The sequence below is a fragment of the Rhinichthys klamathensis genome, unplaced genomic scaffold, assembly GCF_029890125.1.
Source record: "Rhinichthys klamathensis goyatoka isolate OS25496 unplaced genomic scaffold, OSU_Roscu_1.1 h1tg000398l_1, whole genome shotgun sequence".
NCBI classification, from domain to species: Eukaryota; Metazoa; Chordata; class Actinopteri; order Cypriniformes; family Leuciscidae; genus Rhinichthys; species Rhinichthys klamathensis.
The window spans coordinates 292,868-320,479 of NW_026606900.1; the positions used below are offsets into that span (position 1 = coordinate 292,868).

Genomic DNA, 27,612 nt, shown 5'->3' on the forward strand with positions numbered 1-27,612 from the left:
TTGTGGTTCACAACAATTATTTGATTAAAAACAATAAAAACAAAGACAAAGTCACTTATTATATTATACACTTTTTTTAATTGTGTTTTTGTTAACTGAAGTTATATTGCGCTTTTAATTGCCTCTATCGTCCTGTCAATCATTCTCGCGGGTCACGGCTATGATAATGGTAATGATAGTAAAAATGTATTTCACCATCATCGGTACCCACCCTCAGCTCAGCCGATTGGCATTACAGTATTTGCAATCACAATCCCGTGTCAAAACGGAGCGTATACTGTCTAAAAGAAAAGTTGTGACTGCTGATTGAACATTGGTCAGTGAGCCTCTCCCGCTTGCCGCTGTCAAGCACAGCTTCACCAAACAGATTTAACTCTGCACAGCTAAATAAACGGGCTGGTGGCAGACTAATATTTAATATTTCTGGTGTAAAGATTTCTGTGAAACGTGTAAAGTTGCACAGAAGAAATAAGCCCAATAGGACCTGCCCTGTACAGTTTTTTAGGACTATTATTTTGTTGAACAGACCTGAGCGACGACTGATGACGTCACATGTTCAGATTTGCTTGACCAATCGGCGGAAGGGGGCGTCTCAGGACCGCCCACATGTGGAAAACGATTTTTATTTAATCGTTTTTTGCCTGTGAACTAAAAAACGAAAAATCAAGGCGAAATCTCTTTTTTCGTTTTTTTGAAAAAACGAATAAGGCGCCGTTTTCTCATTTTGCTTATTTCGTTTCAAATTGGAAAACAAACTATCAAAACGTACACGGACCAGGGTTAAACCTGAATTCAAAAATCATGAAGAATGACATGAGATATGTCTACGTCATCGCACTGCTGACTAGAGCCAAAAGAAATCTGAATTTCAAACCACAAATTATCTTTAGGAAACTGCGGTCATTTAAACCCTGCCCACTTGGATCTGGCTCGACCTCCGCTTAAACTTGCACCACGGGCTTTGCTTGCACACAACAATCCAGAAAGTGTCAGTCATGGACCTGTTGCACCTTTACGAGTGGGTCGATATCAAAAGTATTTTGATATTTTCTTGTGTGTTTTTATTGCTGAGTGATTATATCAGAAATAAAGCGCCGAAGAACTTTCCTCCTGGACCATGGTCTTTGCCGTTTATAGGAGACCTTCATCATATCGATAATAGTAATTCATCTTCAGTTTGCAAAGGTAAATACAATTCCAGTTAAATTAACTAAATCTAAATGTATTCTTGTGTGAAATTTTGCATATGCAAGGCAGAAATGACTGCAGCAAACGTCTCGTCAAAAATCACGGACGAAAATTATAGGCCTGGTTGACACTTTGTGACGCATCATGACGATAAATGAACATTTTTAATTCAATACCGAATGATGCAAAATTAAAGAGTAGGTTTCCGCTATATCTATGAGCTATGAGCTTAACAGCTATGTGGGTCATTATACGAAAACGTGCCATTTTGTGTCCCTCAGAAAAAAAAGCTCTGTAAATCTTAATGAACCATAAAACAAGTAAAATATTTTATAATTTAGTTTCCATAATATGTCTCATAATATAAGAATAAATTAATTTCTGCTTCTTTTGTTTTTATAGGATTTTAATCACATTTTTGTGCAAAGCATCTTGCAGAAATGTTGAAAATGGTTTGTCCCTCAGTATGATTTTTCTACTTCTACTTGCTATCAAGGCCAAAAAAGTCAAACTATTATAAAAAAAACACATACTTATATAAAGCCTTAAGTGTCAGTTCATTAGTTATGAATGGATTTTATTCTTAACATGTGTCAAATTTAGAAAAAAAACACAATTTAGTCGGGTACCTAAGTTCGCGTCAACCCTGTTACTTTTTATGAAAACACCTCTTTAAAGATAATGGACTATTCCAAAAGTTGCATCAGTTCCAGGAAATGACATCATCTGCCTTTCATGAAGTTGATTGTAGAAGACAAGTAAGTGTTCTCTTCTTTTAATGATTTTTTTTTAGTTTATGTAATGTCTGAAAGATGGGGACACGCTCATTGTGTCAGCCCTGTTACCAGAAAAGCATACGTTAAAACGTTATTTGTACATATTTAAAAATGTACATATATAACAACATTTAAGCCTCTCATTAAGGCACATAATGTAGTGTTATTACCTATACCTCATGGCTAGTAATGGCCGCCAATAACATTTTTCGTCAACCCTGTTACCGTCAACCCTGTTACCATTCCAGGGTAACAGGGTTGACGAAAGTATATGCTTTGTGTGTCTTACCCATGTTGTATACCCAAGACGGGTTAAATCAAGGGCAACTGGACTTGGTACTTCCATATTTGAAGATATTTTGCCTCTCATCCAAGGGGTTTCTTCAGTTCTAAATGACTGATGGGGAGTGCCAGGTTTTTGAACCTCTGTGGGGTTGTCACTCCTGAGCCAACCCTTCTTGGATAACTATGACCTGGATGACTGAGAATTTTCACAGACGTACTTTTCTTACTAATAGTATTTACATAATATACATGTTTTTACAGGTTTCATCCCTAAAAATCATGTTTTTTATTTATTCTACTGATAGGTAGGCTAAAATGTGTTGAGGTTACTGATCTATACTGATACACACAAGTGCATTGGGTTTTATAAATGTGCTTTATAAAGCAAAAGTCATTATTATTTTTATTATGAGAAGTCAATAAATGAACAAGGTTGCTGTTAAAGTGTTTTATGTATTTGATTTGATTTTGTTAGGATGCCTCTTTCTGCAGCTGAGAAACCAACGCTATCTGACGACCAATTCGTATGAATTTGTACGAGTGATTAAAAGGTGGCTAATTCGTAAGAATTCATACGACCTCACGTGATGGGTAGGTTCAGGGGCGGGGTCAGGGGTAGGTCATTTGTACGAATTTGGCAACTCGTAAAATATGTACGATTTAGCAAAAATCTTACTAATTCATACGAGTGAGGTCGTACGCATTGTTACGAATTAGCCACCTCGTAAAATTCGTACGAATTGCCGTGAGATTGGGTTGGAGAAACAGCGCAGATACAGACAACGTAGAGATGCTGATCCTGAGAGACAAGAAGCATATTTAGGAAAAGAGAGGGCAAAATGGAGAAAGGACAGAGACACAGGGAAAAAGCGGCCCGAATAGATATTTCTGGCCAGCCCGTGAGGACTGCATCTGGTGATGAAATTTTAAGAATGATTCCTGCTCCTCTTAATGTGAAAGCACGGCACGTAGAAATATGGAAAGACATCTGGTCAACTTGTTGGGTAGGCAGACAGGAATGTTAAATTATGTGATTATTAGTGGCTTTTGTTTATTCTGTTAAGGCCAAACATATTCAACAGTTAGCTTTTCCTTTACCGAGTCCTTTTTCTCCGGTCCTAAGCACCAGTACTTAAAGCGTTGTTGTGGACGTAGTTGAGGACTAACGACTGTCTGCTGGGCGGGAATGGTTAAAGGGATAGTTCACCCCAAAATGAAAATTCTGTCAGTAATTACTCACCCTCATGTTGTTCAACCCCGTAAGACTCTGTGGGCCTTGAGTCAGTTCACGTAGTGGAACTGCGCAGCGCTTCTGGTTGAACGTCACACGCATCACACACATGACCAGCGTTGGCCAATAGTGAGCCTGCGTGTGACGTACAGCAGCACAGAAGCGCTGCGCTGTTACACTACGTGAACTCACTCGAGGCCCACAGAGAAGGAAATTAATAGTTAAATAAATTCGTTATTTTTGTTTGTTTTTTTACGCACAAAAAGTATTCTCATTGCTTGATAAACTTAAGATTGAGCAACTGCAGTCACTTGGACTATTTTAACGATGTCTTTCATAACTTTTCTGGGCCGGCAAGTTTCGATCCCTTAGAAGCCTATGGAGGAGTGATCCAGCTCTCAGATTTAATCAAAATATATTAATTTGTGTTCCGAAGATGAACAAAAGTCTTACGGGTCTGGAACAACATTAGGGTGAGTAATTACTGACAGAATCTACATTTTGGGGTGAACTATCCTTTTAACAAAATAAATCGCTGCATCACCACTCACCCTCAGGATAGAAGCAGGAAATGGCCCCTATGAAATGTGTCTAATCTTTAAACCCAATTTCTCTAGACATAAGATTTTTACCCTGTTTACTTCCTCTATTTTACAACACACTCACCAAATGCCTACATAATCATTATATGATCTGCATTTTGTTTTTTTATACTTTTTTATAGTGGCCTTTAGTAAGTGATCGTTAGTGGTTTTTGCTTATTCTGTTAAGGCCAAACATGTTCAATTGATCATTTAATTGCAATGTAATTTTAATGTTTTAATAAAACAATTGGTTTACATTTACATTCGCAGAATCATCATAATTTTGCATAATTTTTATGCTAAAATATCTCAATAGATCTGTCTCCAAAATATGCTGATTAGTCATGTTGAATTAAAGGTTTATGAATGTCCAATTAAGACTCCATTACACCCATAACTGTAACTAAAACAAGCAGTAGAACCAATATGGTAACTCTTGTCAACCCTGTTAGTGATGTGTCAACCCTGTTACTTGTATAATATTCTAATATCATTTAAAAAATGAAAATAAAAATGTAATCAACTAATTGTATATGTTTAGTGTTATGATGAGGTGGAAGCAAGGAGGAAGCAGGATCCAATTGCAGCACACTTTATTTAATAAACTCAAACTACATAAAGACTCTGGCTAGGGCACAAGACTCAGGAACAGAACCACCAACATCAATGTTACAACAACAAGAACTCACAAAGACTGGACTGAAACACAGGGCTTAAATACAAGGCCAAACAAGCTAAACAAGATAACAAGGGGGCGTGGTATACATGAACACAAACGAGGAGCGGGAAAACTGAACAGGACTGAACCAAAAGCACAAAGACAGGGGGAACACAGACAGACATACAACATAGCCCCCCCTCTATGGGCGGCTCCCGACGCCCATCAAAACTAGAGACATAGTTCGGGAGGGTGGTGGAGCGGAGGCGGTCCCGGGGGAGGGATGGCGGGCCAGGTCCGTGCAGGGAACGGGACCGGGGTCTTGCGATGGCGGACCTGGGCCATGGAACATGGGCGGAGCTGGACGACCAGACTGCCAGGGCGGAGCAGGCTGTGGGCGTGTCCACGACGGAGCAGGCTGAGGGCGAGGCCACGGCGGAGCAGGCTGTGGGCGTGACCAGGCCGGAGCAGGCTGTGGACCCTCGGGCGTCCAGGGCGAAGCTGTCGGACCCTCGGGCGTCCAGGGCGGAGCTTTCGGACCCTCGGGCGTCCAGGGCGGAGCTGTCGGGCGGGAGACGGGCTCAGGCTCTGGCGGGCAGGCGACGGGCTCAGGCTCTGGCGGGCAGGCGACGGGCTCAGGCTCTGGCGGGCAGGCGACGGGCTCAGGCTCTGGCGGGCAGGCGACGGGCTCAGGCTCTGGCGGGCAGGCGACGGGCTCAGGCTCTGGCGGGCAGGCGACGGGCTCGGATTGGCTGGACGGAACCAGCGGTGCAGGCTTGGCTGGGCTGGACGGAACCAGCGGTGAGGGCTTGGCTGGACTGGACGGAACCAGCGGTGCGGGCTTGGCTGGGCTGGACGGAACCAGCGGTGAGGGCTTGGCTGGGCTGGACGTGACGTGAACAGTCTCTGGCTGGGCAGACGTGACGTGAACAGTCTCTGGCTGGGCAGACGTGACGTGAACAGTCTCTGGCTGGGCAGACGTGACGTGAACAGTCTCTGGCTGGGCAGACGTGACGTGAACAGTCTCTGGCTGGGCAGACGTGACGTGAACAGTCTCTGGCTGGGCAGACGTGACGTGAACAGTCTCTGGCTGGGCAGACGTGACGTGAACAGTCTCTGGCTGGGCAGACGTGACGTGAACAGTCTCTGGCTGGGCAGACGTGACGTGAACAGTCTCTGGCTGGGCAGACGTGACGTGAACAGTCTCTGGCTGGGCAGACGTGACGTGAACAGTCTCTGGCTGGACGGTCTCTGGCTGGACGGTCTCTGGCTGGACGGTCTCTGGCTGGACGGTCTCTGGGAGACGGGGTCCTGGAACGACAGTCTTCTTGACCTTCCGCACTGACATCAGCGGGGGTTGTGCCACGGTGGACATCAGTCCTGGACGCCCATAGACCGAAGCCATGGCTAGTTTGATGGTTGAAGTGACAAGAAGTTTCTCAGGCAGTGCGGTCGTGATAACATCTTCCTCCACCTTCCCTACAGTGAAGAGGGATCCACAAAACTCCAGGACAAAGTCGATATACTGTACCAGGGTCCAGCAGGGGTCTTCCTCTGGCAAATTTAATTTAATGTCTGGGTCAAGTCCACTCCAGAAACAGTCTTTAATCATTGCATCATCACCAGGAACGAGGTGACTATAAACAAGAAACTCCTCCACATAATCCTCTATGATGCGATTAAACTGATAAATTGAACACAGTTTACTCAGCGGGTCCTGGTGTACAGCGAGTGGACCTGCATTGGCTGACTGGAGAGCATACAAGGCTGCTGGATCCTGTGTTGGTGAAGTCTTCTGTAACGAAGGGTCGAAGACGTTCGGATCCATGTGCAGTAACTTTATTCACAATAAGTAGACAGAGAGAATGCAGTAAACACAAACTGGTAAACAGGGAAGATCCAGGCTCAGCAACAATATCAGGCAGGGGTCGGGGCAGGCAGCAGACAGAAACACGGAGACCAGGAAAACAGGCAGGGATCAGGAAACCAGGAAAACTAAGGAATATAAACGCTCAGAGATGTAGGCCGTGGCAAATACAAGACTTCACAATGGTGTAGTGAGTGGAAGTGGTTTATATGTGTGTGTGAATGAGATGCAGGTGTGTGTAATCAGCACAGTGCAGGTGTATGGTGTAATCAGTCCAGGGAGATGCATGATGGGAAATGTAGTCCGTGATAACCCAGGGAGTGCATGGCCAAGCGTCACATTTAGTAAGAGAGGCTAATAATCCACTCAAAGTTGAATTGAGGTGTTTTATTTTTGTTTCCATACATTTTTCTTAAAACAGAAGATGCTGGGAGAGTGTCATTTTCAAACGAACGTATTCATCCACTAAAAAAAATAAAACTTTCAATATTCTCAATTCACAAAAACTCTTAATGTAACAAGGGGGGGGTTATCTTTCATGGTATATCAGATACGCGCCAGTATAATGCGCATGCACAGACCGCGCGCCAGAAGTTCTCTTTCGCGCTTGAACGAACATCAACAACACACACAGTTAAGCCAAAATGTCATTTGTCGAGTATCTTCATAACATAAGAACAGTCTTATGATGGACATAAAGAGTTGTGACTCGTGAGAGAATGAGGCGCGTGTGATATCCGCGTCTCTGTCCACAGCGGCTGCTCTTAAAGGGCCAGCTACCAATAAAGCGTTCTGTCAGTAAAGTTACTGAAAGAACAAAGGGAACAGAGAAAATTACTCACTGCTCTTGACTAAAGAACTTGTGTAGCTTCAATAAGTAGTAGTCTATATATAATTTATAATTTATGCAGCCCAGACTGTTTGATAACTTTATTCAACTTCTGTATATGTCCTACCTATTAGACAGTTAATTTTTATCCAGACATCAATGGCTTATTGATCATTATAGGTGTTATCAATCATTTAGTTGTTATTGCTAATTTCAGAATTATCACTAATCTGTGTGTGCATTTGGTTTAGAACCAAACAAGTTGACTCATGAAACCATTTGTTTATTATATCGCAATCGCATATCACAACCGCAATATTGAACTCAATAATCGCAATATGACATTTTCCCCAAATCGTGCAGCCCTAGATAAAATTATAAATCTTTACCCGGACAAGTGACTTTTGTGCATGGACAAGAGAAACATAAATTTACTTGTCCGAAGGACAAGTGCCTCAAAAAGTTAATGTCAAGCCCTGCACCAAATGCTACGCAAAAAAATAAATGTTGAAGTTTTTCGATTTTTGTATGTGACTTCTTGCCCCTTTATTAAACATTTAAAATATTCACAAATTAATATGCAAAAAATTGATTTTACTGGTTTTCTAACTAAGGCCAAACCAGGAAATGATATTTTTCCCGCAGTGCTGAATGAAAAGAGCCATAGCCTACTCTTGAACCATACAGAGAGGTGATTTAGGCTATAGGTGATTTATAATCTGAAAAAATAACGAGGCTATACCTCCATCTCCGCTGTAAGGATGGGCCTTTAGAGAGAAATTCATATGGATTACATTATCAGACGGTATTTGCTTTCAATTCGAATTGGTTCTTTAAAAGTGGACATTTCAAGCTTTAGCCTACATAGGCTATATTTTGTTTCAGTTCATTTTTGAGACGCGATCACGGAGACCATGAAAGCTCGCCTGATTGTTTTATTTTATTTTACAAAAGCACAACGTTTTCTTGTTATTGTAAGTTTACACAAATAAAAGTAGTTGCGAATGATGTATTATTATTTTCTGTATGACCAGAAATTATAGAGTATTTTAAGTTGTTTCGACTGCTGATAGGAAAACGCAAGTGTTCGCGCCTCCGTGCCATGCAGTGCGCGCTCCACACTCGCACAAACCCTTGGATAAGCGTCACAATCTTTTGTTTATTTGTAATAATCTTAGCCCTGTATTATTATTGTCTAACCTGTATTATGACTGACATTTGACGAATGCTTTGTTCCCTTTTTTGGATAAAACCGTCTTCTAGCCTAAATGTAGGATAATAATAATAATAATAATAATAATAATGGTAATTATTATTTGCGGTTATAACTATAAATGAGTTCACTTAAGACAGTAATTATGTTTCTCATAAAATAATTTATTAATGTTTTATTTTTTATATAACCTGACATTTTACAGTTTTTGAAATGTTTTTGTTTTATGTTTATTTTTTATATGTGAAGTCTTTTCTTTTAATTATTATTATATTATACTGAGCTTTTTCCTCCCCCCCCAAAAAAAAATGACTTTAAAGATGTAAATGTTGTTTTTTAGAAAATTCAAGAAATTACCAATTATCAAATGTCAGTCATAATACAGGTTAGACAAAAATAGTACAGGGCTAAGATTATTACAAATAAACACAAGATTCTGAGGCTTATCCAAAGGTTTGTGCGGAGCGCGCACTGCATTGCACGGAGGCGCGAACACTTGCGTTTTCCTATCAGCAGTGGAAACAACTTAAAATACTCTATAATTTCTGGTCATACAGAAAATAATAATACATCATTCGCAACTACTTTTATTTGTGTAAACTCACAATAACAAGAAAACGTTGTGCTTTTGTAAAATAAAATAAAACAATCAGGCGAGCTTTCATGGTCTCCGTGATCGCGTCTCAAAAATGAACTGAAACAAAATATAGCCTATGTAGGCTAAAGCTTGAAATGTCCACTTTTAAAGAACCAATTCGAATCGAAATCAAATACCGTCTGATAATGTAATCCATATGAATTTCTCTCTAAAGGCCCATCCTTACAGCGGAGATGGAGGTATAGCCTCGTTATTTTTTCAGATCACCTATAGCCTAAATCACCTCTCTGTATGGTTCAAGAGTAGGCTATGGCTCTTTTCATTCAGCACTGCGGGAAAAATATCATTTCCTGGTTTGGCCTTAGTTAGAAAACCAGTAAAATCAATTTTTTTGCATATTAATTTGTGAATATTTTAAATGTTTAATAAAGGGGCAAAAAGTCACATACAAAAATCGGAAAATACTTCAACATTTATTTTTTTGCGTAGCATTTGGTGTATAGGCTACAGTTCAAATTCAAATTTTGGTGTTCAACTTTGCATTTTAAAAATAGGGCCTACAACAACCATTTTTCGTTTTTCAATTAGCCTACGGGTTAAAAAGGGGAAAACGAATGGACGCAAAAGTACAGGGAGCATGGGTAATTTTAAAGCTTGCTAATGATTTCACTGTGTTTAAACGAGAAACAAGCCAAAACAAATTTGGGCGTTTTTTTGTGCATTCTCGCAGTTTTTGGCGAGGTTTTGTGATGGAAAACCTTGGCATCTGGCAACCCTGCTGGAGTGGGCGGGGACTCTAACCACCTTCCGTTTCAACTGAAATGCTTTCATACAACATACTGAAATGCTTGCATACAACATACTGAAATGCTTGCATACAACATACTGAAATGCTTGCATACAACATACTGAAATGATTTTCAGTTGTGTGAGTGAGAGCGTTTCAGTTATGTTTGTAAAAGCATTTCACTTGTATGTGTGTGAGCATTTCACTTGTGTGTGTGAGAGCATTTCACTTGTATGTGTGTGAGCATTTCAGTTGTGTGTGTGTGAGCGTTTCAGTTGTGTGTGTGAGCGTAATATTTTCAGTTGTATGTGTGTGAGCGTTTCAGTTGTGTTTGTAAAAGCATTTCACTTGTATGTGTGTGAGCATTTCAGTTGTGTGTGTGAGCGTAATATTTTCAGTTGTATGTATGAGAGCGTTTCAGTTGTGTTTGTAAAAGCATTTCACTTGTATGTGTGTGAGCATTTCAGTTGTGTGTGTGTGAGTGTTTCAGTTATGTGTGTGAGCATAATATTTTCAGTTGTATGTATGAGAGCATTTCAGTTGTGTGTGTGTGTGAGCGTTTCGGTTGTGTGTGTGAGCGTAATATTTTCAGTTGTATGTATGAGAGCGTTTCAGTTGTGGTTGTCAAAGCATTTCACTTGTATGTGTGTGAGCATTTCATTATAGTATGTGAATGAATTTGGTTTTATATGTGTATGTGAGAGGAAAAGTACATGTATATGCAAGGTAATTCTGAATAATGTCCCTAGGGGCACCTCATAGCTATATCCACAAATACATTTACAGCTGCAAAAAGGATAAAGCGAAATAATGTCTAGGCTATTTGAGTCTTCTAGTCAGAATGAGTAACTTGAGTTGTGAATAAGGCTAAGCCGTTGCCGTAACGGAGTCTTTCCCATATGTTCTGTGTTCCCCATATAATTATATAAGGCAATTGGCAAATGAACGCATGGCAAAGGGTGCCTATGTTTGTTCACAGGGTCAGAGATCAAGTCAAGTGCAGGTGGTGCACATATTTCAGCTCTATGGCAAGCCATTTTAACATTTAACAGCTAGACTGGATATGTGTGGCAGATATCTGTAATTCAGTTTTGCCTAGTCAAAAAGAACATTTCAGATATCCGCAACTACATTCTTCCTATCCATAATTGTCATTTCAGATATCCACAAAGACATTCTTCCTAGGACAAAATACATCACTTTTGCCATTCATTTGTATGGGGTTTATCATTACAGATATCTACAATTCAGTTGGAGATATCCACTATGTGAATTACGGATATCTGCAACTGAATTGTAGATATCTGTAATTCCAGTTTGAGATATCTACAATTTGATTCTGACTAGTCATAACTCCAGTTCAAGATATCTTTAATTAACCTCAATTCAAGATATCTACATGTTCCTTTTTAGATATCTTAAATTAAGTTTTGACTAGGCGATATGGATATGACGTTGTAGATATCTGTAACTGGAATTATGACTAGTCAGAAAGGCGTTGTAGATATCTCAAACTGGAGTTAGGGATAGTCATAATTTAATTGTAGATATCTATTATCAAGTTATAGATATCTTGAAATTCATTTTGATTAGAGATATCTGAAATTTGAGATATCTATAACTTTCATTCTGCCTAGTCAAAATGTAATTACAGATATCTTGAATTAGTTTTGACTAGGCGAAATTATGTTGCAGATATCTATGCAAATTAGGCCGTCCGCATCCCACTTTAGGTGGGAACAAAGCGTGTTGTTGTTCAAAGCATCAAATCACATAGCACCTGTTAACTTGTAATTAGCACTGATTAGCACCATGTCGGAGCAGCCAGAGGGCGAAGGGGTTCTCTTACGAGAGTATCTCTCGTACTGCGTAATAGCTTACGCTAGGGGAAAACCTCTTTTCCACGAGATATTGAAGCCAAAAATTATCCTTAATTTTTTATTAATGTAAAACGCTTTGCAGCAGCAAGCAGACACAGGCGATACAGCTCGCGCGCCTATTGGCTGCTCTTGCGGCAAATGCAGCAGCCTATCGAGAGAGACTCTGCGTGACGTAATGACCAATGGGGGCAACTCGCGCCCATATCGTCACGTCCCGCCAGAAAGGGCGTGGTCTCACTCTATAAATATGCTCGTTAGGCTGGTACAAGCTGATTTTCATCTCTTCAGCGAAGCACACGCATCGCTGGATCCGGAGTGAGAAGCCGCGCCGTCGAAGCAAGCTTTTCAGCGGGACGAGCTCTGGAGTCGCTGGCCTCGCCACCTTCAACTGCCGTACCTGCTGCGCTTTCCGGCGTTCTATATCCTTTTATATCACTTTGTATCCTTACTCTGCTGAGAGTGTTTGCTCGCTTACTTGACGCGACTCACACTTCTCATCACAAAAGAGCTGCGTCTTTTTAAAGATGCCATCCTGTGGCTCGTACCGCGCCCCACTCAGCGACGGGGACCGTCACGTCATCTGTGTGTCCTGCCTGGGTGAGGATCACGCGGCCATCGCGCTCGCTGACGGCGGATGCCCTCATTGCGAGCTTTTGCCTATGGTGACTCTGAGGACTCGCCTGGCATCATTCTCTGAGCCTTCACCACAGCCCGCCGTGGTGCCGCGCCGCAAGAAGCGCCGCGCCCAGCGCGCTCCCGAGCTCTCTCCAGCCCGCCAAAGCTCGCCGGTTCGCCCGCCAGCTTCGCCGGCTTCGCTCGAGTCGCTCACTGACGGACAACGGCCGCCGCCTGCCGCCGCGTCCGTCCACGGTGTTCGACGAACCCACCGAGGCTTGTTCTCTTCTGGCATCTGATAGCGAGGATTGGGCATAGCTCCGTGGACCTCCCCTCCGCTAGCGTTTCCCGCCAAACCACTGGTAAGAGAGCCGGCATTGAGACTGAGCTGATGCGTCTGCTCTCTCAGGCCGTGGAAAGCATCGGCCTCGACTGGGAGGCGCCCGCGCAACCGCCGCGCGAGTCGTCAGGGAAACGGGCCAGCATCAAGACCGCGAGCCCTAAAACCGCGGCTAGCTTTCTTTACGTTATAAGAAATCTACCCCGCCCCCATGGGCGTGCGTCACCGGCAAATGAGAAAAGAGTGTGTTTTAGTCCCCGCCGAGGCCGGACTAATCTCCATTTCTCAAACATTTCTCAGCTCCTAGTTTGAGCGGCTGAAAATGTCATTATTGCAGCAATGAGCCTGTTGTATAACACGCACACCTGCATACAAACGCCGACACACACAAAACTGTGATGACGCTCTCTTATCTGCTAGTGCTAATGTAGTTCTCCCTGTGGCCCAGTGGCAGAACCCGAAGCCTTCGCGCGAGAGACCCGTGTTCGATCCCGGCTCTCGCAGCAGATAAAAATTTTGTCTCGCCGCTGCCAGACTTCCACTGAAACTTTCCGCTCGTTCAGTTCCAGAAAATGCGACTGTTCAAGTGTATTTTGCAGTAAACAAGCTGGTTCCACGGCCCGCTTGCCTGCACATAAAGGCCGTTTCCACGGCGACCCAGAAAAATCATGTAATCATTGTATTTCTGGTTTTCCGGCCACAGCCGATGGTGTTATAAGTGTAATAAAATGCTCACAGCCCAGTGTTCATTTCTACACACAAACACAGCCCGCCACGGTACAGGGCTCGCACAAATGAAATCGACGCATGTCAATTGTGCATTAAATGTAGTGAATGTGCCCACAACCCAGTGCCCACAAACACTACCACGGTTTCTGTAAAACGAAACCAACACAAGTCTTCCTAGCCTCCTAGGAAATCGACGGTGTTTCAGTCTCGCCGTGGCCAGACTTCCACTGAAATTTTCACTCGTTCAGTTCCAGAAAATGTGACTGTTCCAGTGTATTTTGCAGTAAGCAAGCCAGTACCATGCCCGCTTGCCTGCACACAAATGCTGTTTCCACGGCGACCCAGATAAATCACATAAACGGTTTATTTTCTGGTATTACGGCCACAGCCGATGGTGTTATGAGTGTATTGAAAATGCCCACAACCCAGGGCTCATTTCTACACACAAACACAGCCCGCAAAGTTGCAGGGCTCGCACAAACAAAATCGCCTCATGTCGATTGTGCACTAAATGTAGTGAATGTGCCTACGTCTCAGTGCCCACAAACACTACACACCACATGTCCCACGGGTTCTGTAAAAACGAAACCAACACACATTCAGTCAGCTCAGGCCGACGGTGTTTTTCAGTGCAGTAAATGTGCCCGCTGTTCTGCGCCCACATTCACTCACAGACATGTTAAGCCCCACGGGGCTCACCCCGCTCTCTCTCCCTCAGCAAACTGCTATAAGGGTTTTGAGCGCGGCCAGGCTGCCTGCCGCGATCGGCGCGCCCCCGCCTCACACACTGTAAACACAGTGTCTGCGTTACAGCACGCCGGAGCTCCCTTGCCGTCACTATGTCTCGGCCAGAGCCCAGATCTCATTCTACCCCTAGCTATTCACGCGAAAGTGTGGGCACAGCTTCCTGGGGTATCAGAATGGGTGCTGAACACTATAAAAAGAGGCTGTTCGCTACAGTTCGCTCGACGTCCCCGCCGTTATACGGCGCGTCGAGACGACTGTGAAAACGAAGTATCTCATCTACTTCGAGCCGAGATAGCGAAACTACTGAGCAAAGGTGCTATAGAACCTGTATCTCAAGCTCAGAGCAAAGGGGGCCTACACAGCAGATATTTTCTGGTACCGAAAAAAGATGGAGGTCTCAGACCCATTTTAGATCTGCGACAGCTGAACAGAGCGCTTGTGAAACGCCAGTTCAGAATGCTTACGACCAGGAAAATCCTCGCGCAAGTGCGCCACGGGGACTGGTTTATGTCAATAGATCTGAAAGACGCCTATTTCCAAATACAAATAGCGTCCCATCACAGGCGATTCTTGAGATTCGCTTTCGAGGGCCAGGCATATCAATACACAGTCCTGCCGTTCGGCCTGTCCCTAGCACCTCGTACATTCACGAAGTGCATGGACGCGGCGCTCGCACCCCTGAGAATTCAGGGCATGCGAGTCCTGAACTACTTGGACGATTGGCCGATTCTAGCTCGATCACGATCGGAGCTCATAGAACACAGGGCCGCATTACTCGAGCACCTCGAGGAGCTGGGCCTCACAGTCAATTGGGCGAAGAGCTCACTGTCTCCCAGTCAGAAAATTTCCTTTCTGGGAACAGTGTTAGACTCGCTATCCATGACGGCACGCCTGTCACCAGAGCGCGGACTAAATATTCAGCGCGTTGCGAAATCCTTCCGCCACGGCTCGATAGTTCCGCTCAAAAGGTTTCAGAAAATGCTGGGGCTGATGGCCTCAGCGGCCTCTGTACTCCAGTTGGGCTTGCTTCGCATGCGCCCACTGCAGATGTGGCTGAAAGCGCGGGTTCCACCCAGGGCATGGACAGCGGGTCTGTTTCGCCTCAGGGTCGACCTACAGTGTGTTTCAGCTCTGGAACCTTGGAAAATAACCGACTGGTATCAGTCAGGTGTGAGTCTGGGGACCGCTTCGAGTGTGAAGGTGGTGTCTACGGACGCCTCCACCTCGGGGTGGGGAGCGCTGCTCGAGGGCAGACCGCTAGCTGGCCTGTGGTCAGAACGGGAAAAGCTCCTTCACATAAACTGCTTGGAGATGATAGCAGTCGACAAAGCGCTACGGCGTTTTTGTCCCCAGGTAACAGGCCACCATGTCTTGGTCCGGTCGGACAACATGTCAGTGGTGGCATACATAAATCGCCAGGGCGGCGTCAGGTCACGAAACCTTCACAGGCTGACGGAACACCTCCTGGTCTGGGCTCAGCACAACCTGCTCTCACTGAGAGCAGCGCACGTGCCTGGTCACCTGAATGTGGGACCAGACAGACTGTCCAGGAACAATGTTCCAGCAGGGGAGTGGTCGCTGCACCCGCAGACGGTCCAGCTGCTGTGGAAAACATTCGGCAGAGCACAGGTGGACCTATTCGCGTCCCACGAAAATGCTCATTGCCCGAAGTTTTTCTCGAAAAGCAAGGACACGCTGGCTCATGTTTGGCCCCGCTGCCCCCTATATGCTTTTCCTCCTGTCTCGCTCCTGCCTCAGGTGTTGGAACGAATCAGGGAAAACGGATGCCCAGTGCTGCTCGTAGCTTCGCTCTGGACAAACCAGACGTGGTTCCCTGCCCTGATGCAGCTGATCAGCACTGCCCCATGGCCTGTACCATTGAGGAGAGACCTCCTCTCTCAGGCGGAGGGCTCGATTTGGCACCCTCGCCCGGAGCTGTGGTCCCTGCACGCATGGGCCATCAACGGGTACCCGCTATCCTCCCAGAAGGAGTGTTAAACACGATCGCGCAGACTAGAGCTCCGTCTACCAGGCGGCTCTACTCCTCGAAATGGTCTGTTTTCTCTGCATGGTGTCAAGCCCAGAGCTTTTCACCTGTGGAATGCGGGGTTTCGGAAGTGCTTTCCTTCCTTCAAGAGCTACTGGATAAGGGCAGGACCCCATCCACGCTCAAAGTATATGTGGCGGCCATAGCAACGTTTGCAAAACCGGTGTCTGGCCAGTCGCTGGGGAAGAACGACTTAGTCGTGCGTTTCCTTAGGGGAGCTCGGAGGCTAAACCCTCCCAGGCCCCCTTCAGTCCCGACGTGGGACCTTTCCACGGTCCTGGAGGCCATGAAAGGCGCCCCGTTCGAGCCAATCCAGCTGGTGGACATGAAACACCTGTCGTTCAAAACAGTGTTTCTCATGGCTCTCGCTTCAGTGAAGCGCATAGGGGACTTGCAGGCGCTTTCAGTAAGCGCGTCATGTATGGAGTTTGGGCCTAATGACTTGAAGGTCATTCTCAAACCTAAGCACGGGTATGTGCCGAAATCCCTCAATACACCGTTTAGGGCCCAGGTAATTTCCCTGTCCGCCCTTACGGTTCTCAATGAGGAGGAGGACGCGAGTCTCCTTTGCCCCGTCAGGGCATTAAGAGCTTATGTGTCGCGCTCGTCTGTTTTCAGACAGACTGAGCAGCTTTTCGTTTTGTTTGGCGGGCGCTCCAAGGGACTTGCCGCCTCAAAACAGAGCCTATCCAGATGGATAGTGGATGCCATTGCACTCGCTTACACTGCAAAGGGCCTGCAGTGCCCCTTGGGTGTCAGAGCGCACTCCACGAGAGGCGTGGCCTCTTCGTGGGCATGGTCTAGCGGGGTTTCCCTGCAAGATATCTGTACGGCCGCGGGCTGGGCCTCGGCGTCTACATTTATGAAATACTATAACCTGGAGGTACAAGCTAAGCTTTTGGCGGTCAAAAAATTCAGTGCTATCTGCCCCGCTGTGCGGCCCAGATGCTGAGTTTACTGCAGCCCCATGAGTGTTGACACACGTATGGCCACCCAGATCAGGCTGAAAGCTTTCACCCTGGCTGCGCGTTTTATTGTCATATGATAGCCCCGCTGGGTGCTATTTTATAAGGAATGACGCTTCCAGCCTCTCTTCCTCCACTCTATGTGAGTTTATGGTGATTATGCACTATATGAGCCCTGGGCTTCGGCCCCTGGGACTTTGGTGTTGGATCCCTGTACGCACGGCGTGTTGCATTGTGTTCCCCTAGCGTAAGCTATTACGCAGTACGAGAGATACTCTCGTAAGAGAACGTACTCGGTTACTAACGTAACCTCGGTTCTCTCTAGAGAGGGAACGAGTACTGCGTATCTTGCCGTGCTTGGAATACGCTCTGGTTCGCTTCGGCGATGAAAACCAGCTTGTACCAGCCTAACGAGCATATTTATAGAGTGAGACCACGCCCTTTCTGGCGGGACGTGACGATATGGGCGCGAGTTGCCCCCATTGGTCATTACGTCACGCAGAGTCTCTCTCGATAGGCTGCTGCATTTGCCGCAAGAGCAGCCAATAGGCGCGCGAGCTGTATCGCCTGTGTCTGCTTGCTGCTGCAAAGCGTTTTACATTAATAAAAAATTAAGGATAATTTTTGGCTTCAATATCTCGTGGAAAAGAGGTTTTCCCCTAGCGTAAGCTATTACGCAGTACTCGTTCCCTCTCTAGAGAGAACCGAGGTTACGTTAGTAACCGAGTACGTTTTTAATCGTCTTTTTAATGCTGTTAGAAACTGCTTCAACCTGAAATCAATACCTACAGGCTATCATGGCTTTTTACTGTTAAAAATCAAATAAAAAATAAGAACTAATCTGAACTAAGAACTTTGAACTTTTTTTTCCTCATCTAAGGAAGTTAATGTTATTGCACTTCCATGGTAAGAATAGCATGTATGTAAGCATCTTTATTAAATGAGAACTCCGGCGCAAAATGAACCTTTGGTCTAATTACACATTGTTACCTAGTCAACCGTTATCTGAGATTTGTTTTCATGATTATCGAATGTAAATAGTTTTATCTCTAAAAATAGTTTAGCCTATAAAGCTAGTATAACGCTAGTATATTGGGCATAGTGTAATGACAAATAAAAATCGCTTGTTAATACCACTAACAAGGCTCAAAATAGCCCCACACTAACACGGTAGCATAATGAGGGTCCCTACCTTCAAACCGAAGCATTGAGAACTTTGTAAGTGTATTATATTTATTTGTATGGCTATTTTGAGCCGTGTTAGTGGTATTAACAAGCGATTTTTATTTGTCATTACACTATGCCCAATATACTAGCGTTATACTTGCTTTATAGGCTAAACTGTTTTTAGAGATAAAACTATTAACATTCGATAATCATGAAAACAAATCTCAGATAACGGTTGACTAGGTAACAATGTGTAATTAGACCAAAGGTTCATTTTGCGCCGGAGTTCTCCTTTAAAGTGAATTAGTGTGAATCTCTTTCACGCATAAATTTTACGTCAACAACAACCTACGGTAATTTTAAGCATGATCATAAACATAGAAATGCATGGCAAACATTGCATGTTGGCAATATTTTTGAGAGACTCCCAGGCTAATGCTAATGAATACAATTTGTGTCATGCTGGAAACATGGAAACATTTTCTGGTGTTTTTTTTCCGCTTAGCCTACACCCAACGCCATTACTGCTTCTTTCCTCTTCCATTTATACTGTAGAAATTAACACACTTCTTCTTTGATTATGGCGGGGAGGGGAAATTACGTATTTATTCATTAGGGCGGCAGTCGCTCAGTGGTTCATGTAGGTTGTCTGCGAACCGAAAGGTTGGTGGTTCAATCCCCGGTTCCACCTGACCAAGTGTCGAGGTGTCCATGAGCAAGACACCTAACCCCAGCTGCTCTCGACGAGCTGGATGGCGCCTTATGGCAGACACTGCCGTCGGTGTATGAATGAGTGGGTGAATGTGAGGCAAATGTAAAGCGCTTTGGTGGCCACTGGGTCTGTGAAAGCGCTATATAAATGCAGTCCATTTACCATTTATGGATATCTAAAATAGAGCAACCTCATGCAAAATAATTTGCTCTAGTCATAATGACGTTTGAGATATCTTTAACTTTCATTTTGCCTAGTCAAAACTGAATTACAGATATCTGCAATTGTCATTTAAGATGCGTGACGAGTTGAATGTCGTTTTCAATGACGTCATTGCAGATATCTGTAATTCAGTTTTGCCTAGTCAAAACTGATTTACAGATATCTCTATCTGTCGTTTCGATTAGTCACAATTACGTTACAGATATCTTAAATGTTAATACTGTAAGACTGTAAAACTTGTTGGAGAAACTGTCCTGACCACATGGACTATTGAAACAAAGGAACTTGCTGAAAATTAACATTCGACCTCCCCCTCACGCAGTCTCACCTGATTTACATTTCATTCCCTCACCCAGTAACAGCTAAAACTCACATAAGAATATATATATCGTCGCTGTCCGATGAAAACCGCGTATGTCCATTTTGCCGATTTTGAGATTTTTTGACGGATATAATGTCCAGGTTCATTTCCGTATACAGCATGCTTCACATTATCTAAATGACCAATGAAAAGTTGTGAAATCATGTCATCTGATTTTCACGTATATCCATTTGGTGTCAAAGCTGTCAATCACGCCGCGTATCTCCCACCCTGTGGATGCATCTCGCCGGTCTCGTGAAGTTTCGAACATGGTTTCGAAGCACTGCTACTTGGGCACAGAGATATCACGCAACACCTGAAATAAAGCTTGCCACAAAGAACCGGCGAAAGTAATGATTGTGAAACATTTGAATTGTTGATAAAGTTGACGATACAGACTCGCCATCTTCGCAGTAGTGAACGCGCCTATAGAGAAAAATTCACACTTCAAATGAAGTGCTTATTTATTAATCCAGGCAAATTTGTTGATGAAACATTGATTAAAATGAAGATACAATTTATACAAAACGAAATAAAATTTAAAGAAAGGCTTTCTACAAAACAAAACTTAGTAGATCAAAATCTGACCCATTCCAAATGTTTTCCGATATAGGCCTAATTGGTCATCTTATGATCCTCTTACTCATCTCATGCGGTTCCGTTTTCATATAATCAACATAGATGAAATAAATAAAAAAATAACATTGTATTATTTAAACATAAATATGAAATGTTAACGTATGGTAAGTTTTTTAACTTATAAGCGTCACACCACTCCGCTTTGCTCACATGCTAATAATCAAATAATACCCAGCGATCTTCGAATATTATTTTTGCTTGAAAATTTCGTTTTGCATAAATTGTATCTTCATTTTAATCAATGTTTTCATCAACAAATTTGCAAGCTTTATTTCAGGTGTTGCTTGATAGCTGATCTCTGCGCCCAAGTAGCAGTGCTCCGCCTGTGCTTCCCCCTCATAGTATCATTCTATCATTGCCATGTCAATGTATTGATTCATTGTCCCTTCATAGTTTGCAAGAGACATATAATAAACTGACCGTATTAATAAACTGAGACGTAGGCTGTTTAATAAACTGAGCGTAGCCTATTCATCTGTCAATATGAAACGCGACTGGGTCATTCTAATTAATGATCGGGAAAACGCGTATCGACCACCGTTACTGTAAAATATGCACGTATGTCCATTTAAACTCAATTTTGGTCAAATGTGGATTTTATCATTACACTGGCAAGAATATGGTTACATTTAAAGTTGTCGTACCAAGTATGACAACGCTACGTTCAACTGCTTTTGAAATTACGTGTTTTTTTCACTTCCTGAAAAGTAACCGTTTTGGACATACGTGAGTTTCATCGGGCAGCGACGATATGGTTTAATGTGAATGATTATTGTGTATAGTATCATTTTAAAGGTCTCAGGGTGGCTGGTTCAGATGTCTCATTCCAAATAAGTAAAACAAAGGTAATAAGGGTTTTAAGAGTTTTTAGATAACATACACACAAAGGAGGGTGGATGGGTAAACCCTCCTGCTCTCAGAAGGTGTGAACTCAATGCTAATTTCCACTGTTAGCAAATGGTACCATGTAAATCAACCTCTGCCCCCAGTAAGTCTGGGGGGGTGAACAGTAAATTTCCACTGTGAACACAGGTTTACATATGAAATGAGGTCTGGCTATTTAATGGAATGCAGCAAGGGATCGTGCCTTTTCTGTATCTCAGATCAGCCCGTGGATGCTGAGTCGCCGAGACTCAGCATTCATGTATTTCATGTCGGGTAAAAGATTTTCCTCTTTGTTCTAGAACATTTGATGATTTGCATTGATTATCTTTCAATTGATTATGGAATTGTTATAATACATTTACCTGACATAATAAATTGTTATATTTGATTATTCTAACAGACTTTGACTTTATTTTCATTGGAGTTAAAAGGAATAGTCAAACATTAACGTATACTTAATGATGCACAGATATCATTGAAAAACACTTTCATTTTATGGAGTCAGATGAAACGAGTTAATACATAAAACAAAATGTATTGCATTTAATTAAAAATCTCCTTGCCATGGGAAAAGACGGAACGCGCGTTGAGACCTTCACCTCTAATCGATACCGCCATTGGATCGAATTAGACGGACTTACAATACCAACTATCCAAAATGTAATTACGACTAGTCAGAAAGACGTTGTTGATATCTACAATGTTAATTCCGGATAGTCAAACTTAGCTTTTAAATGTTAAAAGGGCTTGCCTTATTAGCATGTCTGCATGTCTAACGGGTGGAGGGATAGAGTTGTGGGTGGGGTTAGGGTGAGTGTGGTTGGATATTCTACACCCTAACCCCACCCACAACTCAATCCCTCCCTCCACCCCCTTAGAGCTCCAGAGAGGAGAAGCTGGGGTGCTTCTCAATTCTTATTTGTGCATCCTCGTTTCCTTTCCTCTCGTCTCAGCTCCACGCCCTGTAGGATGCGAGGGAAGGCTGCAAGTTAAGAAAACGAGGACGGAGGAATCAAAGGAAAGCTTATTTATACAATTTGGAATAGTTGATCACTCGAGTATCACTTCACCATTATCAGCAGCGCTCAAAGGATCTGCCCTTATGGTGTTGAAGTTTGGTTATTTAAGAAATTCATTATAAATAATAATAAAGCAAGATACCTTGTTGTTGAAATATGTGAGATGTGTGGTTTAAAGGGGGAGGAAAATTGATATGTGCGTCTCATTTAGTCGATAAAACTCTGTTTAACACCTGTGTATCCTCGTTTATGACTCCTCTGGAAGCCTCCTCACTCCTCGATCCTCGCAGTGTGATTAGAGAATTGAGATTTCCTTCAAGATGGCTGAGCTCGATTGGTTTCTGGGTCATAGGATGGAGGACAGAGGAGCGAGGAAACGAGGAGGGATATTGAGATATCATTGCTGTGAGCACCACTTGATCCCTGTCGCTGACCCTGTGAACATAGCACCCTTTGTAATGGGTTCTTAGTGGAATATCCCAAACATGTTAAAGTTATAACAGAATGCATTAATCATGAAAAATAGTAGATAATACTTCAGTATACTCATTATTATTTCAGGAGCTCAATTTCTGACAACATTATTTTCAGCCAGTCAGGCTGGGTGGGAATGTTACACAGTCTGGCTAAAACTAGTTAAACCAGCTAGCCAGGGTTTAAATTAATAAATCTTAAAGGGTAATGGGCTATATGCACGCATAACTTCCGCGTTTGATGCAAGGATGCTCTTGCGTTTCCGGTTGGGGAGATTTAAAGCGGAGGAAAACCGAGGAAAACGGGATTATAGCAGAGTTTTCAAAATTTACTGTCCTCTCGTCTTTGAAACGAAACTTTAATACGTTTGGATGTAATTTTATATATAGTTATGTTTATTTAATATAATAAACAAAGAAGCATAAACAAAATGAGGGGTGTCTGTTTTGTCTGTTTTTGTGACTAACGTTTCTTTAGTATAGCAATAAAGTATAAAAACCAATATAAATTCTCGGTATAGCATTGGACTCTACGATCGGCGGAAGTAATCCAGCATCCTTAGACCTTCACCGGAAATATCGCCGTGCATAGAGCCCATTGAAAATGAAAATTCTGTCATCATTTACTCACCCTCAAGTTGTTGCAAACCTGTATGAGATTCTTTCTTCTGCTGAACACAAAGGAAGATATTTTGAAGAACGATTGGAACCAAACATTTGTGGGCCACCATTGACTTCCATAGTATATATATTTTTTCTACCATGGAAGTCAATGGTGCCAAATGATGTTTTATTTACAAAGTTCGGGAGAAGCACGTTCAGATAATTAACACGGGTGGAGAGCAATCAGCAATCATGATTAAAACGTGTATATATAGACTCAGCAGTCTCATCTCATTTCTCTTGACAGTTTAGCAGCGTCCCTCCACCACCCCTTCTCCACTCTTCTAGTCCTAAACCACTTTACATACAGGGGGGAGTACTCTGGGTTCGGGCCGAATTCCGAGCTCGGAGCCCTCCCCCCGGACAGCACGCCAAATACGCATTATACTTTATTTCCTTTAATTGTACGTAAGTGTGAACTCGTGAAACAACTGTTTGGTTCCAATTGTTCTTCAAAATATCTTCCTTTGTGTTCAGCAGAAGAAAGAAACTCATACAGGTTTGCAACACAACATGGCATCATGACTTTGCGTAAACATACTTGACTTGAAAGTGGCGTGTTATCTATACGCATTTTGAGCTATCCGCGTGTATGTCCACGCTGAAACGAACCGTCATCTTTTGCGTGTATGTCTACGCCGTTAAATGTCCGAGTGATTCCGCGTGTATGTACACGCCGTTTAATGTCCGAGCGAAACGAAGCAAAATGTAGATCTACATCTGGGGAGCGATATTTTTTTTCCTAGGATGGTAGGGGAAGACTCATAAATGGTATTAACCCCAGTGACGGGTAGGTTTAGGAACGGGGTTGGGGTAGGTCATATATTTATATATACAGTAATGTAACGTTAAGTCAACGGCGTTGATAAACACGCTGAAAAGCGATTATGCGTGTTGATAGCACGCTAAAAATGGAAATACGAATTGGCGTGTCATACATACGCCATTTCATGAGACCAGTCTGTGCAACAACTTGAGGGTGAGTAAATGATGACAGAATTTTCATTTTTGGGTGGAGTGTCCCTTTAAATGATTAAACATAACAGAATGTTGGAAAACGTGGCTAAAGTGTCTATTATAGCTTGTCGTTTATCTTCAATTAATGTTATTATATGACAAAAATGACGTCATTATAGTCTGTGTAAACATGCTAAAATTAACAAAGTATTACAAACCATTGAAACCTACTATTATTTGTAAGATATGTTGATTTATAACTCATATTTTACAGTTTGCAGAAAAATATGGCAAGATTTTCAGCCTTAAAATTCTTGGACCAAGAATTGTTGTGTTGGATGGATATAAACTAGTGAAGGAGGTCTATACACAACAGGGTGATAACCTCGCTGATCGACCCTCACTACCTTTATTTTATGACATCATTGGAGACGGAGGTCAGTTTAATATCAGAATGTTAAATTTGTGGTTTAACATTTCCCCATAAATTGTCAGTTATCTATTAACTGGGTTTGTTTTGTGTACAGGTTTAGTTGTTGCCAATGGCTATAAATGGAATCATCAGAGGAGATTTGCACTCTCAACTCTTCGAAACTTCGGATTGGGGAAGAAAAGTTTAGAGCCATCCATCAGTCTTGAGTGTTGCTTTCTGAATGAAGCCATTTCAAATGAACAAGGTAACTATCTACTGATGTATGTTGACTGAAAATAATGTGACAATTACATTTGAAATTGTAAGCACAGTGTGATTTACAACAACCACTGTTCCAGGTCGACCATTTGACCCTCGCTTTCTGCTGAACAATGCTGTCTCAAATGTGATCTGTGTCCTTGTGTTTGGTAATCGATTTGAATACAGTGACCATGGCTTCCAGTCTCTGTTAAAGAACATCAGTGAAGCTGTTTATCTGGAAGGAGGGGTCTTTGCTCAAGTAAACATTTTCTCATTTTAAGTTAACTTTGCTTTATTTCACTGCTCATCTACTTTTTGTTTTAATTTCTTTAGCTTTATAATATGTTCCCATGGCTCATGCGACGACTGCCTGGGCCGCACAAGAAAATTATTGCTCTGTGGAAAGAAGTGATTGGCTTTGTTCGAGAGAAGGTGAATGTACACAAAGCGGATTATGATCCATCAAATCCTCGAGACTACATTGACTGCTTTCTTGCTGAGATTGAAAAAGTAAGACCCTTTTTGAGGAGGGGGCATCAGTAAGTGAGCTGGTACAGGAATGCTCTGGTAATAATAATGTATATGGCTATTGAATTGAAATGCCTCTCATTCATGTTTAGTTTAAGAATGACACAGCCGCTGGGTTTGATGTGGAGAACCTGTGCATCTGTACTCTAGATCTGTTTGTAGCGGGAACTGAGACCACCGCTACCACTCTGTACTGGGGTCTTCTCTACATGATAAAATATCCTGAGATACAGGGTGAGAGTTTACTGTGAGTAATGACATTCATATGGACATTAAAAGTAATACGTACTCACACTCTCTCTAAATTTGGTATCTTCAGCCAAAGTTCAGGAGGAGATTGATCGTGTTGTGGGAGAGTCACGGCAGCCATCTTTATCAGACAAGGACAGCATGCCCTACACCAATGCTGTCATTCATGAGATACAGAGGATTGGAAATATTATCCCAATAAATGTGGTCCGGGCTACTGTGGAAGATACTCAGATAGGAAAATACTCTATCCCAAAGGTGCATGGGCCTAGTAATGTTTAAAGTATTATGAGAATGTGAACTTGAGCAGAACCTATTAGTTTAAGCACATTAAGAATAGTGTGTATAATTTCACTCTTGTTAAGCCTCTTGTGGTTCTGTAGGGCACAATAGTGACCGGCAGTTTGACATCAGTGCTGTTTGATGAGTCCGAGTGGGAGACGCCACATGCTTTTAACCCAGGTCACTTCCTGGATGCTGAAGGCAATTTCAGGAGGAGAGATGCCTTTTTACCTTTTTCTCTAGGTATAGGCTAATTCTATTTCCACAAAAGTAATCCAAATATATATACCTTGATAATGCTGTACAAGACCCCCATTATAATTCCCCATCATCTTCTCTGATTTTCAGGAAAGAGAGTGTGTCTTGGGGAGCAACTGGCACGGATGGAGTTGTTCCTGTTTTTCTCCTCTCTGCTGCAGCGCTTCATTTTCTCTTCACCAGCGGGTTTGGAGCCCAAACTGGATTTTAAACTGGGGGCCACGCACTGTCCCCAGCCATATGAATTGTGTGCAGTGCCACGCTAAAACACGCAACACGTAATTTCAGTAATAAATAAAACAAAATCTGATTTTAAAATAGAACCCAATATGTGTATCTCTAAAAGTTGCTGGGTGCTTACATGATGTCTGTTTTAGATCTTTCTTGGTTGGTTGGATGCAGACTGGCTATTTGCTTAGTTATACGAGTTATATGATACAAAAAATATTTACAAATAAATCATCATTGGAAACAAAAAGGATCATTATCTTAAGTCATAAAGGAAAACAAAATGAAATCTAGGTTATGCACATCAAATGGCAACGTTTTTCAGGGTCCCTGGGGGTCCTGTTAAATTTACTTGTATCAAATTTAAAGTCATTAAAGGTCTTAAATGGTATAACAAAGATATTATCCATTTTAAGTGGTCTTAAATTTGGGAACGGAAAAAACAGGAATCATGGCGTGCTGTGATTATTACATTTCTAAAGACAATGATTTAATTAAATAAATGTGATTGTGAGTAATAAATAAATAATGAATAATACATGAAGAAGTGTTGAATGTTTCTCTAAAGTGCAGAAATAAGGTTTATTAGTAACTGAGTGTGCAAGCCAGCTGTTTGTCTATGATCTGAGCTATTATGATGACATTCTTTTTTTTTTACATATATGTATTTCTTCCATAAATACATCAATGAATATGCAAATTAGCCCCATCTCCACTCACACGGGCTCAGAATACATGATCCACTCGCTCAACTGTACTGTAGTAAACGCTGCACAATGGCAAGTGGAAATACTGGTTTAATTCAACCTTGTGTTTGAACTAAAAACTGATTCTGTGGAAGAGTGAATTATACAGGCTTGTCTACAAGTCCATGTATCAGAATGGTAATGCGTTTTATGTACCGCTCACTACGTCGGACACATAACGGTAATTAATATGATTAGCCTTTTTCTGACT

General features: G+C 42.6%; 2 protein-coding genes across 2 annotated transcripts in view; one reads left to right on the forward strand and one right to left on the reverse strand.

Moving 5' to 3' along the window:
• vcpip1 (valosin containing protein (p97)/p47 complex interacting protein 1) overlaps positions 1–27,612 on the reverse strand; it is a 290,019-nt gene that overhangs the window by 143,618 nt on the left and 118,789 nt on the right. The gene's annotated exons all lie outside the window — the stretch shown is intronic.
• On the forward strand, positions 971–26,926 carry LOC130070236 (cytochrome P450 2J2-like). Its single transcript, XM_056234554.1, is given in 10 exon segments — positions 971–1,162; positions 1,164–1,185; positions 24,712–24,874; positions 24,965–25,114; positions 25,209–25,369; positions 25,444–25,620; positions 25,731–25,872; positions 25,958–26,145; positions 26,271–26,412; positions 26,518–26,926. Coding segments are annotated over 10 exon segments (1,488 nt in total). The 5' UTR covers positions 971–995; the 3' UTR covers positions 26,694–26,926.